We start from the raw sequence: 16,949 nt of genomic DNA on the forward strand, positions 1-16,949 counted from the left end.
GCGTTTTCACACCCCTGAGTGCAGCAAGTTGCAGCGCTGTACAGCGCCAGTGTAGCCAAGGCCTAAGAGTTTTGACTCCGATTGGGAGATGAGCTGGATTCTTTTCAATGAATTTTAAAAAAATCCCAGCTTCAGATCCTTCTCACTGATGACGGTCATCCAGGAACCAGACAAAAAACAGCTTTATTTCTAGATTCCAGGTGGGTTTGACTACTGGCTTGCAGTTAGAAACAACATCAGTTTTCCTGTACACTGGCACATTTGATGCAGAGTCACTGGGAGAATTCTCCCCCAAGGTTAGAGAAAGCCAGATTTTCAAAAGTAATGAGGTGCCTAATGATGATTTTCAAGAACACCTACTTATGTCAAACTCCTGCCATGATGCTACAGAGACCCGTATATAACCTAGATGTTTTTAAATGTTCTGATCTCAACAGTCACAGTAGACCATATCACCAGCCTCCTGAAGATCCCCCAAAAAGCTGTCATAATTCTCATTCATCATAAAGCCCAAATAACTTAATCAGCCTTCAGCTGCTTCAGCAACTCTGCTACATGCTGGAATGTGATACCTGCCAGTTGTTCAGACCTTGGGTTTCCAAGATGCTGTGATAACCGGATAAAATGGACAAGGGGCTATAATTACTTTTTCCACCCCATAGTGCAGGGCAGTGTCTCTAGCCAACCTTGCCATCAAGTGATCAAGTGATCCTCCATCCTTGCAGCCAGTATCATAGCAAGCTTAAAAAAAAAAACGCTTTGAAGAAATAGAAAGAGAAGGCAATCCTACTGAATACATGTGTCTCCGTTTCCCAAGCCATTTGTTACACTAACTACAAAGTGAGCCAGTTAAAACCTTCAGACTAATCTCCATTTTTTTGCCTAACAATTATCAATGAGATTGTAATTGCAAAGGAGATCTAAAAATTACATGGCAAATAGATAACTGGAATTTTCTGAATTACAATGTTGCTTTCTAAGGTCCAGATAAATAAGGAGGGGAGGGCAAATAACATCTGTGTCAGTGTCTCTGGGTTCCTTCCCCACCAGACCTGAGTCAGGCCCCTGCAGCCATGTCACTCCACACTCCTATGTCCAGGTTTTCCACCATGCCAGACCAGTTGTAAGAGGCTCCACCATCCAACTGAGCCCGTGACAGTCTGCCCCTTCTGGGGTTCTCAATGAACATGAAAATAAAGTAACACAAATGAATTGTCCCACAAGTGCAGTAAGGCTCTCGTCCTTCAGAATGCTTCTGTTAAGCTGTGGTCCCAACAAGGCTCACATGCTAATATGGTCCCATCGAAGGTGGATCAGCATCAGGCCCTCCCTTCCTTCAGGGAAAGGCTCTTGGGCAGTGGCTGTGTGAGGCATTCCTGCCTTTAGCCATCCCTTTCCCCAGAAGCTGAGGACTGGAGTTTTGTCCCCTCTGGTCTGCCACCAACTGTGATGTGTTTTGTTTTCTCTTTTTAAACTCCTACCACCAAGTCTAACAACTCTTACAGGTGTGGCAGGGCAGGCTGACTGAGCTCCACTTTTTAGCAGGAAACATCAAAAAAATAATTTCATTGGGTAGCTCTAGAGATTATTTCTGAGGTTGTGTTTCTTTGCTTGTTTGCATTAATAGAAAAAAATGAGGATTTTTCTGAATGTAGTGGAATTAGATATTAACAAAGTATTTATTTTTATTAATAAACCACAGTCCAGTTAACATTATAATTAACTTTGTTAAAGATGTCTATGCAATACAGATAAACAAATAGGAATTGCCATTTATGCATTAAAATTTTATTGATGAAAAATAGCTACATGTTACTCCCAGGAGCGGCGCCAGGGTTTTTGGCACCCTAGGCGGAGGTCCTTCTGCGCTCCTGGTCGTTGTCGTCAATTCTGCGATGGGGGCGTCCTTCCGCGCTCCTGGTCTTCGGGGCAGTTCGGCGGCGGGTCCTGGAGCGAGTGAAGGACCCGCCACAGAATTGCCGCCAAAGACCCGGAGCGCGGAAGGACCCCCCCACGCCGAATTGCCGCCGAGGGTGGCAAAATGCTGCCCCCCCAAATCCTGGTGCCCTAGGTGACCGCCTAGGTCGCCTAAATGGAAGTGCCGGCCCTAGTTACCCCATTAATATTGTAATTTGGCCCAAAGGACGTATCACTGATAATTCAAAATATATTTGCATTCAAGGGTTAGATGATGCAATAGCACTAGCCTGTCACCTTTGGAGTGCTTCAGGTTCCAATCCCAGAGGGTTCTATTGTGAGCTGCCCAACTCCATTACACAGGCTATCCACGGGTTTCTGTGAGGGGAAGAGCAGCTGCCTCTGGGCCACTAGTCCCTGTCCCATCAAGTGGAAAGAGAATGTGCAGGCAGGGACAAAGTGTGTTCACTTCACCCTCTCCAACACATTGATAGGCACAACTAAGCTGGTGCAGAGCCGGAAGAAAGTCGTTCCAGGACAAGGGTCGTGACTCACAATTCAGTTCCTGCTCTGGACGGTGCAACTATGCTTTGCCCTCACTCTGGGCAGATTGGAAGATTACAGTCTAGCCCATATTGGGTCACAAGTAAAAGTGCATTTGGTGGTCTCATACAGACCCCATTCATTCATAACACAAAATCACACCATCATTGCTAGTTTCTGCTTGAGGGGCCCAGGACTCAGAGGGAGGTTTGAAGATCAGGATTGAGCTGCAATGGCAAAGCTGGGTGAATGAAGAACCTGGTTTAAACTAGTGTGAAGATGAGTCACTTTTCATAAGCACCAATTTCACTCACAAACTAAAACAAAGGGGAAAAAACCCTTCTTGCACACACTTTATAACATCCTAACACCTTGTTTATAACAACAGTAATTATAATAGAATTTAACTTGTAACAAGTATTATGTATTAGTTTGTCCATGTTCATATCAAACTGTTGAATACTCAGGAAGCAGGTATGAACATGAAATCTTTCTATGCTCTCTTGTACACTGTAAGTCAGTAACCAATTCATGATCTAATTTCACCCAGCAGCAGGATCCTTTAGCCAGGGTAGCAATAGCAAGACTGCCTCTTGATCCTGACTAAGGTTAAGGAGGAAGCATGACTGGTACAAGAGGGGAGGGATAGCTCAGTGGTTTGAGCATTGATCTGCTGCTAAACCCAGGGTTGTGAGCCCAATCCTTGAAGGGGCCACTTATTGTGGTCCTGCTAGTGAAGGCAGTGGGCTGGACTCAATAACCTTTCAGGGTCCCTTCCAACTCTATGAGATAGGTATATATTATATTATTATTTAAGTTTGAGACTCAATGAAATGCAGCATCCATGAGGATAATATTTCAACTTTTCAACTCACTGATCAAGCTTTAAATTTGGAAAATAGCAGGACAGTAGCCATTATTTACCCACTAGTATTGATTCTTTGTCTTCTGAGTGCTCATATGCTTATGGCTACACACACAGATATCACCTGGCCTCATGGTTGAACAGCTTTGTCATTCTGTTTGGCTAACAAAATCTTTTTGTTCACTAGTGACATTTAACAACTTACACTTAGCATTGTCAATGCTAAACACAAACTTTCCCATAATAACTCCTCTCCAAAATTGCTCTAAGCTGAAAGTCCAAACCACCGCTTTTAAAAAGACTGGAGCTTTAGCCCCGTAATGAAATTCTCATGCTGACCCTTCACTGTGTGATATGCTAATTTACTAATTGGCAGGGTTAGGTGTTCTCTCCCCCCCCCCCCCCGCCCCCACCGCCCTTTAATTCAACCTAAGACTTCACTCCTGGCATATTAAATCCAAAAATAATTGAACATCTTCCTGACCATCCCATGTTTTATTGGGAAACTCCCCCAACCCCCCCTGTATATGTATAACAAGCATGCTGATCAAGAAGAGATGAGTACATTCTCTCTTCCTATTGGCAAGATTCCCAAGGAATCAGAAGGAATCAACTTCTTCGCCGAAATCCTTGCCAAAGCAAAACCATAATCTTGTGGTGAAATCCATCCTTTTTCCCAGCCTTTCAGCTAGCTAAACCCCATGTCAGCCTAATTTATTGTTTATTTGTTAGTTTGAACTGGTACAAACACTGCTACATAGCAACATGATGATTTATTTGTGGCTGCTACTGTTCCTCCTTCCTTTACCCTCTCACAAACTTCCACCCTGCTATATTGCCAGAGTTAAGAACAGGGTTGTGGCAAGGCATCTCCTCCATCTCGGGAGGCTCAGTGCTTCCCTCTCTGATGGTGGGGGGCTGGAGTAAGTCAGTCCCACCCTGGTCGGTGTTTATTCTCCCATTTGGGGGTTTATTTCCCAATATTTTCCAGGCAAGCCTCCGGAGTGCCCCTCTGCCAAACAAAACAAAACAAAACAAAAAAGAAACCAGTTCTAACGCAAAACAAAGGGGAATACCTTTCCCTAGTCTCACCCAAACGGTGGTGGCCTTGTTATTGTTCCTGGGGTGCCAGTCCTTTTCCTAAATAGGCAATCTCTTATATAGCATCCCCTGTACAGAGAAGAGCAGCCATCTACCCTGGAGAAGTCTTTCTCCCTGCTGCCACTAGCCCTGCAGTACCTGGTCTCTCCTCCCCATCTCTCATGGGAGGAAAAGTTTTTCAAGGTCTCAGGCAGCCCTTAATTGGACTCAGGTGTCCCTAATTGACTGGAGGTAACCCATTTTCAGCTTATAGGGGAAACAGTCTTTATCATTCTATGGCTAGTATACCTGTCTTCCACCACTCTCTTACAGCTGTCCAACCTTTGTCACACTGTGTGATCCTCATACAGCACTAGTGCTCAAACTTTTGCACTGGTGATCCCTTTCACATAGGAAGCCTCTGAGTGAGACCTCCCTATAAATTAAAAACACTTTTTAATATATTTAACACTATTATAAATGCTGGAGGCAAAGCAGGGTTTGGGGTGGAGACTAACAGCTCGTGACCCCCCATGTAATAACCTCGCGACCCCCTGAGGGGTCCCAACCCCCAGTTTGAGAACCCCTGTCCTAGAGGATAGCTCTGCACATATAGATCTTGTCTACACTAAGACATTTTGGCTAAGAGTTGTCACTGTTGTTACCACCAGTGCTGCTGTGGTAGCAGAACCAGTGCAGACATGGTGCTGACAAAAAGTGGCATTTTAAGCACCAGGTCACATAGATCTGCTCTTAATAAAGTTAAATGTCATACAATAGCGCTCCCAATGTTGCTGCCACCAATGGAACTGAACAGGTGGTCGTGACGGTGTGAAATGTCAGCAACATGAGCCAAATCCTATCTTCACTGAACTCAATCCAAGCTTTGCTATTGATTTCAATAGAAGAAGGGCTGGGCCTCAAACACTTTCATCTATCAGAGTATGAAAAAATTCTAATATGGATTAAACCGAACTACTACTATATAAAAGGAGTTTAACAAAATCAAAAGGTGAGATGATTTTAGACTAAAAACAATGGCCATAAACACTAGTACTGTAAATGCCTTCGTCATCTGTAAACTGACGATTTCACAGATGGAGTTAAAACATGGTACTTGAATGATTAATTTCATACTTAAGCAGCATTGCTCTGAGCAACATTTCATTTTTCAAATCTCCATCTCTCTTGTCACGCAGGGCATTGGGGACTTGATGGGCAAAACTGGACACACTTTAGCGTGTATTTACATCATTTGAAATTAAGGCACAGATATGAGATTCTTAATGGAAGATTATTTAGCCAACATGATTTCTGTGTAGCTCTTTTGTTAAATATTGTACTACAGAGCCTTACACAGCAGTCATGTATGCTATCTTGATTTTTCAGATACTTTCGGGGCATGTTACACATTATAGGCCATGATCCTGATTTTCTGTGCCTTTCAATGCTGGCCCTTTGTTTATTTTTTTAAAAAATAACCAAAAACGAATTCACTCATTGCATACAGACTTGTGTATTTCATATATGTGTGTTATTGTGATGTGTGGTTAATTTCCTGTGTGGGCTTCATTACTGACATCTACTTTAAACTGTAATCTCATTGGTGCAAGAAGAGCTCAATTCTGATCTTACTTACACCCTGTTTGATACTAGTGTAACTGAGGCCGGGTCTACATGTAAAACTTAGGTTGACCTAGCGTCAGTGCTCAGGGATGTGAGAAATCCACACACCCTAGCATTATAGTTAGGTCAACCTAACCCCCAATGTAGACACAGCTTGGTCAACAGAAGAATGCTTTCGTGGATCTAGCTATCGTCGCTCGGGGAAGTGGAGTGGAAAAACTCTGTCCACTGATGTAATCTGCATCACCACTACAGGGTTTCAGCAGCGTGGCTGTAGCATGGTAGTGTAGACATGGCCTGAGATCGCACTCATTTTTCAGTTCTCCTTCCCGTTAGCATCCCCTTCTCTTGGCACACTAGTCCTGGGGCAAATACTGAGGGATGCCTTACCTGCTTCATTCCTCAATAGGGGAATTCTGCACCAACCTGATTCTAAAGGAAAGTCAGGTAGGCACATAAGGGAGCACAGAGAGGCTCCCCAACACCCTCTGCAGCTCCCCATACCCTTCACTAGTCTGGATTGACTCTGATCACTCTTCACCCCCACACATACGCACTAACATTCCCAAAAGGACTCTTCAAAGCAGTCTGTGTAGGAATGACAGAGGAGCCCACGACTGCTGAGAAGGGGGTTACAGTGAACCCTGCAAGAGTTAGTTGGTGGGAGTGGAGCTCGTTAGAAAGGCCAGGGAGTTTTGTTCTGTCTCGTCATTTGCCTGCCCACTATAGACTTGGGGCAATACTTTAATTTGGTGCATGATACTGATCCCTGCTTTGGGTCTAGGCCTCTCTCCTGCCTATCTTTCTATCAGTTTTCACAGCAAGTTGCAACAGGGGGAGGGATAGCTCAGTGGTTTGTACATTGGCCTGCTAAACCCAGGGTTGTGAGCTCAATCCTTGAGGGGGCGACTTAAGGATCTGGGGTAAAATCAGTACTTGGTCCTGCTATTGAAGGCAGGGAGCTAGACTCAATAACCTTTCAGGGTCCCTTCCAGTTCTATGAGATACATATATTATTATTATTATTATTATAACAGGTGATGACATGCTCAGTAAACCGCACTCTAGCAGTGCTGCTTTGAAGAAAGCTATGTGTGAACCTCTCCACTCTGCAGAGTAGTGTGCTAAGTTACATTAAGAGTGCTGGAGGTCCACACGTGACCACAGGTGCTCACTTTCACCACTCCTCCTCTAAAAGTACCTAGTTGATATCCTCTGTTGGTGGTGCCAATGTACATTCTTCAGCTGAGGAGCAAAGGGCTCACTGCAGACATTAATGAATATATTTATCAATATACAGACCACATTCTACTATACTGAATATGGTTTACACACTCATTTAAAGATAGAGTAGGATTCATGTAAACATTGGGCCAAATTTTCAAAATGTGTAGTCTATACACTTCTAATTGATGCCCACTTTAAGGCCTTTTTACACTTCCAGAATGGTGTAAAGTAGCCTTAGTTTAAATGAGAAAGAGAACCCCAAACTGTAGATCTTCAAAGCCAGCGCATACATTTAACTAATTAATTAGTTAGATGCAAAATTAGCATTTTGTCCACACATTTCTCTGACTTGTGTAAGCAATCGTGGTAACTGCCCATAAAACCACAGATGCCATTTTAAAAAATATGCGTCCTATTAATAATTTATGCAGAGTGTAAACAAAGGCCGAAGGAAGTTCCTGCAAGTATATCTGAAGTAACTGAGAACAAACTATAATAGAGTTAGAACAACTTACAGGAAAATCAAACAGCGCAGTATTAATGAATTGTCTGGACACAGATTCTCGGCTAGTGGAAATGGGCCAGCTCCATTGAGTTCAAAGGAATTGAACGGATAACTTGACCATAAGGGAAGTTTCTTCCTAATCTGAATCAGATAATATGTTTCTAAGACATTAATAACCACATTCATAAATATCTAGAAAGAGAGACTCACACATCAGCTGGCATAAAGTGTCATAGTTCCATTGAAATCAATAAAGCTACACCAAGTTATGCCAGCTAGGAATCTGGCCCTTTGTGTTCACACAGTCAACGACAACATTATGTACACAGGTAGTTTAGAAATACCAGACTACAAAAATACTACTATTAACTTCCTGAATTCCCACTAAGTGGAGGTCATGCTATTGAATTAGCACAAATCAGGTACTTAGCCAACTAATGTGTGGGATTTATTTGCAATTAATTCCGAGCACCAAGCTCAGGGTTGAGTAAATGCCCCTTTAAAATTGGGCCCAGTATTTTATCTTTATTTTATTTTTAAAAATTTTGTAGTCCAATCCTGAAGTCAAAATACCCATAGAAAGAGAAAGAATGGAAGCTTTCAGGGCTGGGCCTATCATGAGTGGCACATATGCAGTTTTACATCCATTTTGTGTACTAAAATCATGTCACTGTTTTCAAATCAAATGTATAATTAAGTATGTGTGTTATTTTGTCACTTGGAAGAGGATTTTAAGTTACAAGGAAGCTACTTTTAAACGCTTTGTGGAAAGTCCACAAACCCTAGTGTTCACCTAAACTCCTCTTAGAATCTAAAACACCATCACAGGGTATGTGTCTTCATTGTTTGTACAGTGTATTCCATAATGGGACCTCAACCCTGATTGGAGCTTTCAGGTGCTACAGTAATATAATTTAAAAAAATAAAATCAAGAAATTCATAGTTATGATTACCAATCAAGTGTACATTAGTAGTTTTTGATGGGGCAGATTCTCGCATGTGGCCAAAATCTACTTGGTGCAGCAAGGGGCCATCAGGGAACTGGTTATGTCTCCCTGATTCTTTGCTCAGCTCTGCCTTAGCCCTTCCCCATACTTCGCTCAAGGCTGCTCTAATTTAGGAATGTTGCTAGTGATCCACAAAGGACCATTCAGCAGCTGGGTATAGCCAGAGTGTTTGTGCTACAAAGTCAACTACACTAGCTCTGTGCCCACAGAAGACTCGCATGTGCTGGGGCAGTTGCTAAAAGATGCAAATGGTTTCCACTCCATTTGCGCTACTGCCTATGCAGGGGGGAAGCACTTGGTATTTGTTCAGTGAATCTGAGTATTCCTGGACTCTCCAGCCTTCCCCTTGACCCTCTCCATGTTTATCACTGAAACAACCTGAACAGTAAGGTTGATGGAGTCCTTAGAGAAGACAGTTTAGCCATACACTGTGTGAGAACCTCCTTTGTAGATGCCCCACATCCTGTTCTTGCCTCAATGCACAGCAAAACTACCCAACTTATGCTTCCTAGATAGCCTTTCACACCACTAGGAAGGCAGAATTCACCACTCACTGTCATTGTGTGACATTTATCTCTCATGTGCAGCATTCTGCTTTTATTTGTTGATCATTTTTATACTTAACTTTTTTTCAAGGTTAGTAAAGCACAAATTTCTCAATGAGGGGGATCAACATGCCATGTTTATATAATCCAAGTGCTAAAAAAAGTAGCTGAAAATTTCTTAACTCTTGAAAAACACTAAAGTTTTTTTCGCACTTGAATAAAATAAAAAAGCTTAATGATTTTTCCTCAAACTTTTCAAAAACATGCGTTTCCTGGTTGAGGAAACACATAAGAAATTCCAACTCTAAGGTTGTTTGGGGGAGAAGTTACAAAACAACTGAAATTAGGGGCTTGCAATAAAAATGCTTTCTCAGCCACAATTATAAGATAAAATATTATGCAATGCTATAACAGACTGTCCAGTATTACCCAATGCCCTCAGTTACCCAACATCTAAAATTTACTAAGACTAAATATGTGATGTAGGGTGAGATGTCACATTTCAAATAAAAAAAGGTCCTTTAATATAAAATAAGGCATAAGGATTAATTAAAAGGAACATGGAAAAGAGTGTGCAAATCTTAATTCCCCTACTGCACTAAATGACCATAAAAAGCCAAAAAAATACCACCAAACCATGGAGATATCATCCTACTTTGCACATTTTCATTCGCAAAGGCAGCTGACAAGGAAACAGCAGCCTGTTAAGGTTATTCTTGGGAGTTTAAACTAGCGAGGCATGACATAAAGATTAGTACATTAACAAAATTCTTACAGTACATCTCCCCCAAGAACAACACTGGACATTATGTTCTGAGGATAGCACATCAGTTAATAATATGGTATTTGTCTTTGTTTCATCTTAATGTACCTTGGTGAACAGATAGTATATCAGCTCTTGTAATGTTAGCTGCCATCCAGGCAAATGTTTCCTGGTATGACATTTCAAATTAAAAATGCAGAAGCTTTTGTCTCAGACGCTTGCCTAGCTGGATTTTCTTACCTTTGGTTCCATTGAAATGAAGCTGTGGGTACCTCTACTTGAGAGAACTGACCTTTTAATTGTTTTACTATGATAGAAGTGGTAATAATCCTTCAGTGCTCCAATCTGTTGGGAGGAAGAGACAGGGGAGAAAGAGAGAGATTTAATTTATGAAAAGCAGTTTTCTGTTTTTCATTTTTTAAAGGACTATAAATTATGCAATTTCCTGCTGTGCTGAAACGTTACTTGAACCCCAGTGATCATCTTTCAAAAGAAGGACATATGATATGAAATGGATGGAGTGTCCTTGAGGCAGCAACTGCAAAACCAACTATTATAATTGAGCTGCTTAGCTTGTCTGTATCTACCTTTTTTAATGTTTAATTTATATGCAGCATTTTAAGTAATTCTATACCAATCTATATCCAAACTGTCTTCACATGGCAAGTATAAAAATCATCAAATAGCTATATGGTTATTAAAAAGCATTCCATCTAGTTTGCTCAAGGAAATGTACTATAAAATGCAGAATAGGTTATTTATGTCATTAACTTACCCCAAAAAAGTCCTAAGCATCATACCATTCTCAAGGAATATAAATATATGATTTTGGGGGGAAAGAGAGGAGTAACGTCAGAACTCTTAATCAATTACTAGAAGTGCTTATTCAAGTTATGAGAAGTCAAAATGGGCAACTTCTAAATAACAGAATTCAAATTACTTTGTATCCACCACTTCAGTATAGTCTGGCAATGTTGTCAGTTTTACCCAGCACCAATCTTTGTAATAAATTTTAAATCATTAACACCTGTTTTATAATGGATAGCCAGATTTTTAAGACATTACTTACACACATCCACACACACCCAACATCTTTGACCCGATGGAAAATGCTTCTCCTAAGCATTTTAAAATTTGGCCTTCAAAAAAAGTCATAATAGTCGTAAATCTTATAGAAAGATCCTTTATTTGAATGAACAGTATTCAGATCTCTCGCTCTCTTTTTTGTTTGTTTGTTTGTTTATTTTTAACAATATTTATTAAAATTGTAAACACTTGACCTTAGAAAGCAAATTTGGCTTAGTTTTGAAAACAAGTCTGAATGAAATCACAAAAGATGGTGGAAGAATAGTTATCTAACCTCATGGATTCTGTGTTTTGAATTAATAGCCCCTAATAAAGACAAGTATACAGGAAATAACTCAAGAGTTCAACCTCTAAGGTTCTAGGAGAACTGGCAGGAAAACACAATAGGGCTCCAAGGATCTGGTTTTAGGATTCATGAAGACTAAAGTCTCTGGCTCTGTGCTGCCTACAGGACAATGCAGAACACTTCATCATCTCCTAGCCCCTGTCCTGATGCTCGCAATGCCAGAAACAAGGCTAGTGTGCTTTAAACTAATCAGTGGTGCCAGATCTAGTCCTCACCCCAGCATTGGCAGCATTCAAACTTTACCAGTTTGTGCCAGGTCTTGGCCCATTTATGAAGATTTATGAGGTTCTGCTGTATGTTTGTTTGATGCAGGAGCCTGGGGATTTCTTGTTTGTTTATTGCTTTAATTGCATTTTTTGCATATTCACTAAACCACAACACTAAACACAACTTTAATCATCTATGGCCTCCCTCTCATTAGTGTGGATTAATGAGCCTCTACTGTAACTCCTTGTTTACACACACACACACACACAATGCACTCACAAAGCAAGTAGGTCTATATTTCACCATTGCACAGAACTGCACACACAGAATCTGTCATATTTATTTGGGGGAGAAGGAGGGGGAAGGGACAGGGAGAAAACCTGGACTGTTTTATGCCACATACATTTTCAGATTACCCAGTGCTCTATGTGTCTGCATTGCATTTGTCTGTTTAGCGGTAGGCTGTGGCTAACTACTGTGTGGGTCAAGAGAGCAGAGGGCTGGCAACAACTGTACTCCCTGAATTCCCCTGAGTTAGCAGTACAGGCCACTCGTAAAGAGGTGAGGTGGAGATGAGGACATCGTCCCCAACACATACACATCAACCAGCAGGGTTGACTGATCATAGAGGGAAGCACGTGCTGCATCCACTGGAAATGGGGAAGCAGTGGGGCTGCTCCCCTTGTGTGCTGGGGTGCTCCCCAGGCACTGTGTATACTGCCTCTGAATCCTTCCCAGGATAGGCTTGCGCTAATGAGGCACAACTGAGCTCTTAGAGCAGGGGTGGCCAACCTGAGCCTGAGAAGGAGCCAGAATTTACCAATGTACATTGCAAAAAAATACATCAGTAGCCCCCCCATCAGCTCCCCACTGCCCTGCTCCCAGAGCCTCCCGCCCACCAGCAGCCCTGTCAATCAGTGCCTTCCCTTCCCTCCCCATCAGCTGTTGTGTCATACAGAAGGCTCTGGGCGGGAGGGGGAGGAGTGAGGGCACGGCAGGCTCAGGGGAGGGGGTGGGAAGGAGTGGAGTGGGGCAGGGCCTATGGCTGAGCCAGGGGTTGAGCAGTGAGCACCCCCAGCACATTGGAAAGTTAGCGTCTGTAGCTCTAACCCCAGAGTCGGTGCCTATACAAGGAGCCGCATAATAACTTCTGAAGGGCCGCATGTGGCTCTGGAGCCAGAGGTTGGCCACCCCTGTCCTAGAGGTAAGTGCTGTGAGGCTGGGCCATGTCTTCCAAGCACCATCACTTTTCAAATAATTATAACTACAGTTGTCAGAAATCCATAGCTTAGGTCAGGGGTTCTCAAAACAAAATTTTTAGTGGCCTCAGAGTGCGGCCACCAACTCTTGCTGCTGCCCGCACTGACAATTTTTCCTAAAATACTTAATTAACTTTAGGAAAAACAAATAAATATGCACATAGACATATCCAAATCATAGGAATTTATTTATGTAGGGTTTTATTTTTGCAGACTCAATAATAAAAATAATGGACAGCTGTTTCTATTCTTTACTGGATCTAAACAGACTAGAAACACAGATAAGGTGCTTTGCATTTTCTGGTCTTTTTTGTTGTTTTTTCTTTTGCTTTTTTGGTTGCATTTTTAAAAGACTTGCTGGCTAGTAAGTCTGCTGCTGTGAAAAGTGATATTTGTATGTTAATACCACTTTTCACAGCCTCCCAGCTAGCTACTAAGGCTATGTCTACACTTCAGACCTTACAGCAGCATGGCAGCGCTGCTGTAAGGTCTCCCATGTAGCCGCTCCATGTCAACAGGAGAGAGCTCTCCTGTAGGCATAATTAACCCATCCCTAATGAGCGGCAGTGGCTATGCTGGTGGGAGAGTGTCTCCCGCTGACATACTGCTGTCCACACCGGCACTTCTGTCTGTGAAACTTTTGTCGGTCGGGGGGTATTTTGTTCACACCCCTGATTGACAAAAGAGCTAATGTAGACATAACCTTAATCTGCTGTGAAATACAAATATCACTTTTCACAGCAGACTTATTCAACCCGGGCATGCCAGGATACAAATTAAGTCCTGAATGGTGAGGTAGGTAGGGAGGCAGCGGGGCTGGGGTGATAGGAGGAATGGATGGGGGCCTGGGTGATGGGAGAAGCAGGTTAGCCCAGGGCCAGAGCCCACTGCCACATGGCCAGGGGCCGGGACTGGAGCCCACCGCTTTGTGGCTGGGGAACAGACCCTGAAGCCCTGAGCCCAGAGACAGACCCCAGAGTCTGGAGATAGAACCCGAAGCCCCGCAGCTGGAGCCTGCTGCCTGCCCCCCCCGGGCTGAAGCCTGACCCCACCACCCCTGGGAAGGTGGGGAACTGGCTGCTTGCTCCTCCGGTGTGTGTGTCTCCAGAGGGGGTAAGGCTCAACTCCTGCTAGAGGCCCTGAGGGAGGGGCCACTGCGTCCTTCCCTTCCCCTCCCCCCCATCACCCAGGAGGCTGTGGCTGCAAGAAAAGCCCCTAGTGGCCACATGCGGCCATGGTGGCCACATTTGAGAAACACTAGATTAGGTTCATAAATACTAGTGGGATCAAAGAAGCCCAAATCTTGGAAATGGAATTTTATTCCTATTCAGTGAGAGCCAGTGCCTTCTCATAGTAAAGCAGTAGTGTATTATAAATTTTATTACCCTCCTTTACCTTAATGGGAATTTCCTTAGAGCCTCCAAATCCTTGGACCATAGGGAACCACATGTACATGCAAACAAATACATATATCCCTACTATGATTAGGATGTCATGCCTGCTTTATTACAGATAAGAATTTGAGTGAACTTTGAAGAAGTTAACCAACGCACTGTCATTACTGTGTAACAACAGCAAAACCTCTGCTTTAGTTCTTGAAATATATTTTCCCTAAGGCAGCTTTAACTTTGAAAGTAGCATAAGGATAACTCAGGATACAGTGACTCAGTTCCTCTACCTAACTGAACCTTGGAGTGTCCTCAGAAACCTTGTGATGAATGATAAACGCCATATTGAGTGCATTACATATATTCACCAGACTGTTCTATATGACTAGGTTCACCAACAACTGAACATTTCCATTGATCCTGTATAGCAGCATCTCAGCAGGGCTGACAAAGTTACTTGCCGGTTTGATAATGGGAAATAGGAAACGTTTTCTGGTGGGGAGGGACTTATCCATCAGTTTCCATAGAATTTAAAGTTTGATTTAGACTAGAAGTTTCTACTCCTTCTAGTTGCAAACATAACCTTCTGCCTGTGAGCCGAATGGGATCTGCGATGCGCTGTAGACTGCCTGAATCTGTAGACAGACATCCTTAGGCCAGAGTTTCCTTGGCCGTTGCAGGGGAATTGGGAGAGAAGAGAGGATTCTCCACCATACAAATTCTGCCTCAGTAACAGAGACAACTGACAGTCCCTGCAACCAGGGGAGTGCAGAAACTGGTACCTCTGTGCAGCCTTGGGCACACAAATCACTAGGGCTGTGCAAAGGATGGAAGTTCTCTTTCACAAAGGATTTGGGGATTTTGAAATTTGGCTTTGTTCCAAATTGGAGCAAAAATTGAAAATTTCAAAATTCTTTGAAGGAAACATTCTGGATAAGGTTTCAGATCATTCACAACATATTCTTTTGATTTCAACTTTTTAAAGATTTTGTAGTAATTTTTAATTATAATTGTATATTATATAAATTATACATAAGGAGGCATGGAGGAGTTCCCTCCCACACTGGCCCCTCCACAGACTGAACTCACCAAGAGAAAACAGGCTTCACAATGCTAAACAACAGTGCAGTCTTTGCCCTCTCCCTGTGTACTGAGGAACCTGGGAAGGCATTGCATATCATGCAGGTCCTGACTTTGTCCTTAGCCCTCCTAGGGCGGAGTGAAGCTGTGCAGTGCTACTTACTCAGTGGCACGTACAATTTGCACAATCCAACCACATAGCAATGGAGAGGTATGAATTGCCCAAGGCGTAAATCCTGTCTCCAGCTCACATTCCAAGCAGGCAGACCATGCAGTAGGGAATTTCTTTCCTACAAACCACTCTTCAATAGTGACTCACACTGTAGCCGCTTCTCCAGTGCCAAAAGTAGGCTCTGTGCTTCTTGCCTTCTATCACCTTGGTGAGATGTTACTGATAGTTCTGCACAGTGGTGGATCCACCAGACCAGGGCAGGAATAGCAGCCCTGGATGGGCTGCGGAGCTGCCAGGAAATTTGACTGTAGAATAAGATATGGATTAATTACCCAAAGCTGCCACCTACTTCTTCAAACAAAGCCCATTTACTCCAGTTTTGTACTGAGGAAGGGGAATCTCACCCATGATGTGTTATTTAGTAAACATTCTACAAGGTATTAGGCCCCATGTCATTTTCCCATAGATGCTTCAGCACGGTAAGTTTAAAGAGTGACTTGCTTTCAGTTTTGTACAGTTTCAGGCACTAAAAAGCTGGCCAATTAGTAAAGAACTTAAATAGAAGAGACAGAGACGATCACAGCTGCAGGAAACTAATCAAGCTGAAATTCCAACAATGTCAAGCAGGCCTCTTTCCAAATATGTCAGCTCCCTGCCACTCCCATTGGTTTTGCAGCCCAGCCTCCTGCTCCTGAGGAGTAAATGAGTTTTTTGAATTATTTCAGTCAGCCATGATTAAAACAACAACAAAACTACCCTGTTCCTGACATTGCTGGGTGCTCTGGTCTTGTTCTGCACTGAAGCAGCAAGTTAAAACCATTGCGACAGTCAGTCAGCTTAAAATAGGCAGAGGCTGCTATTTTGTCTTTATACTTAAGGCCCTGGCTACACTACAAGCTTTGGTCGACAAGTTAAATCGGCATAAAGCCACTGCAGTTAGTATATCGCTTGTGCATGTGCAACTGCCACCGTCCTGCACACTCTTTTGGAAAGTTTTGGCAATGCATGTTGGAACTGAAACGAGTCATGCAGGGGTGACTGAGAACAAGGGGTCAACTTCATAGCTTGCAACAGTTTCCATCCCATAATGTCATCTATATCCCATAATTTTCATGCCTTTTTTAAAAAATCCCTCGAACCTGCACAGCCCTCCTCACTGTCCATCATCTCTGACAAAAGCATGGAGCCTGAACAGCTCTGCACCGTTGTCATAAGTGTTACAAGCACACTTAAGCAAGATCCTCCGTATTTGCAAAGCTGCAAGAAGAACTGAATGAGCGGGGAACATGATGATTTCTTGGAGGGCAGATTGCTGTGGGACACAGCGAGAACC

General features: G+C 42.9%; 1 protein-coding gene across 2 annotated transcripts in view; it reads right to left on the reverse strand.

Annotated features, from left to right (window-relative positions):
* Positions 1-16,949, reverse strand: part of PCSK5 (proprotein convertase subtilisin/kexin type 5) — a 295,959-nt gene that overhangs the window by 254,102 nt on the left and 24,908 nt on the right. For both annotated transcript variants that reach the window (XM_054032645.1, XM_054032646.1), the window contains exon 2: positions 10,319-10,423. In XM_054032645.1, the coding sequence (XP_053888620.1) occupies positions 10,319-10,423 (105 nt within the window). The remainder of the gene's footprint in view (positions 1-10,318; positions 10,424-16,949) is intronic.

This window comes from Malaclemys terrapin, chromosome 6 (assembly GCF_027887155.1).
Source record: "Malaclemys terrapin pileata isolate rMalTer1 chromosome 6, rMalTer1.hap1, whole genome shotgun sequence".
Classification (NCBI taxonomy): Eukaryota; Metazoa; Chordata; order Testudines; family Emydidae; genus Malaclemys; species Malaclemys terrapin.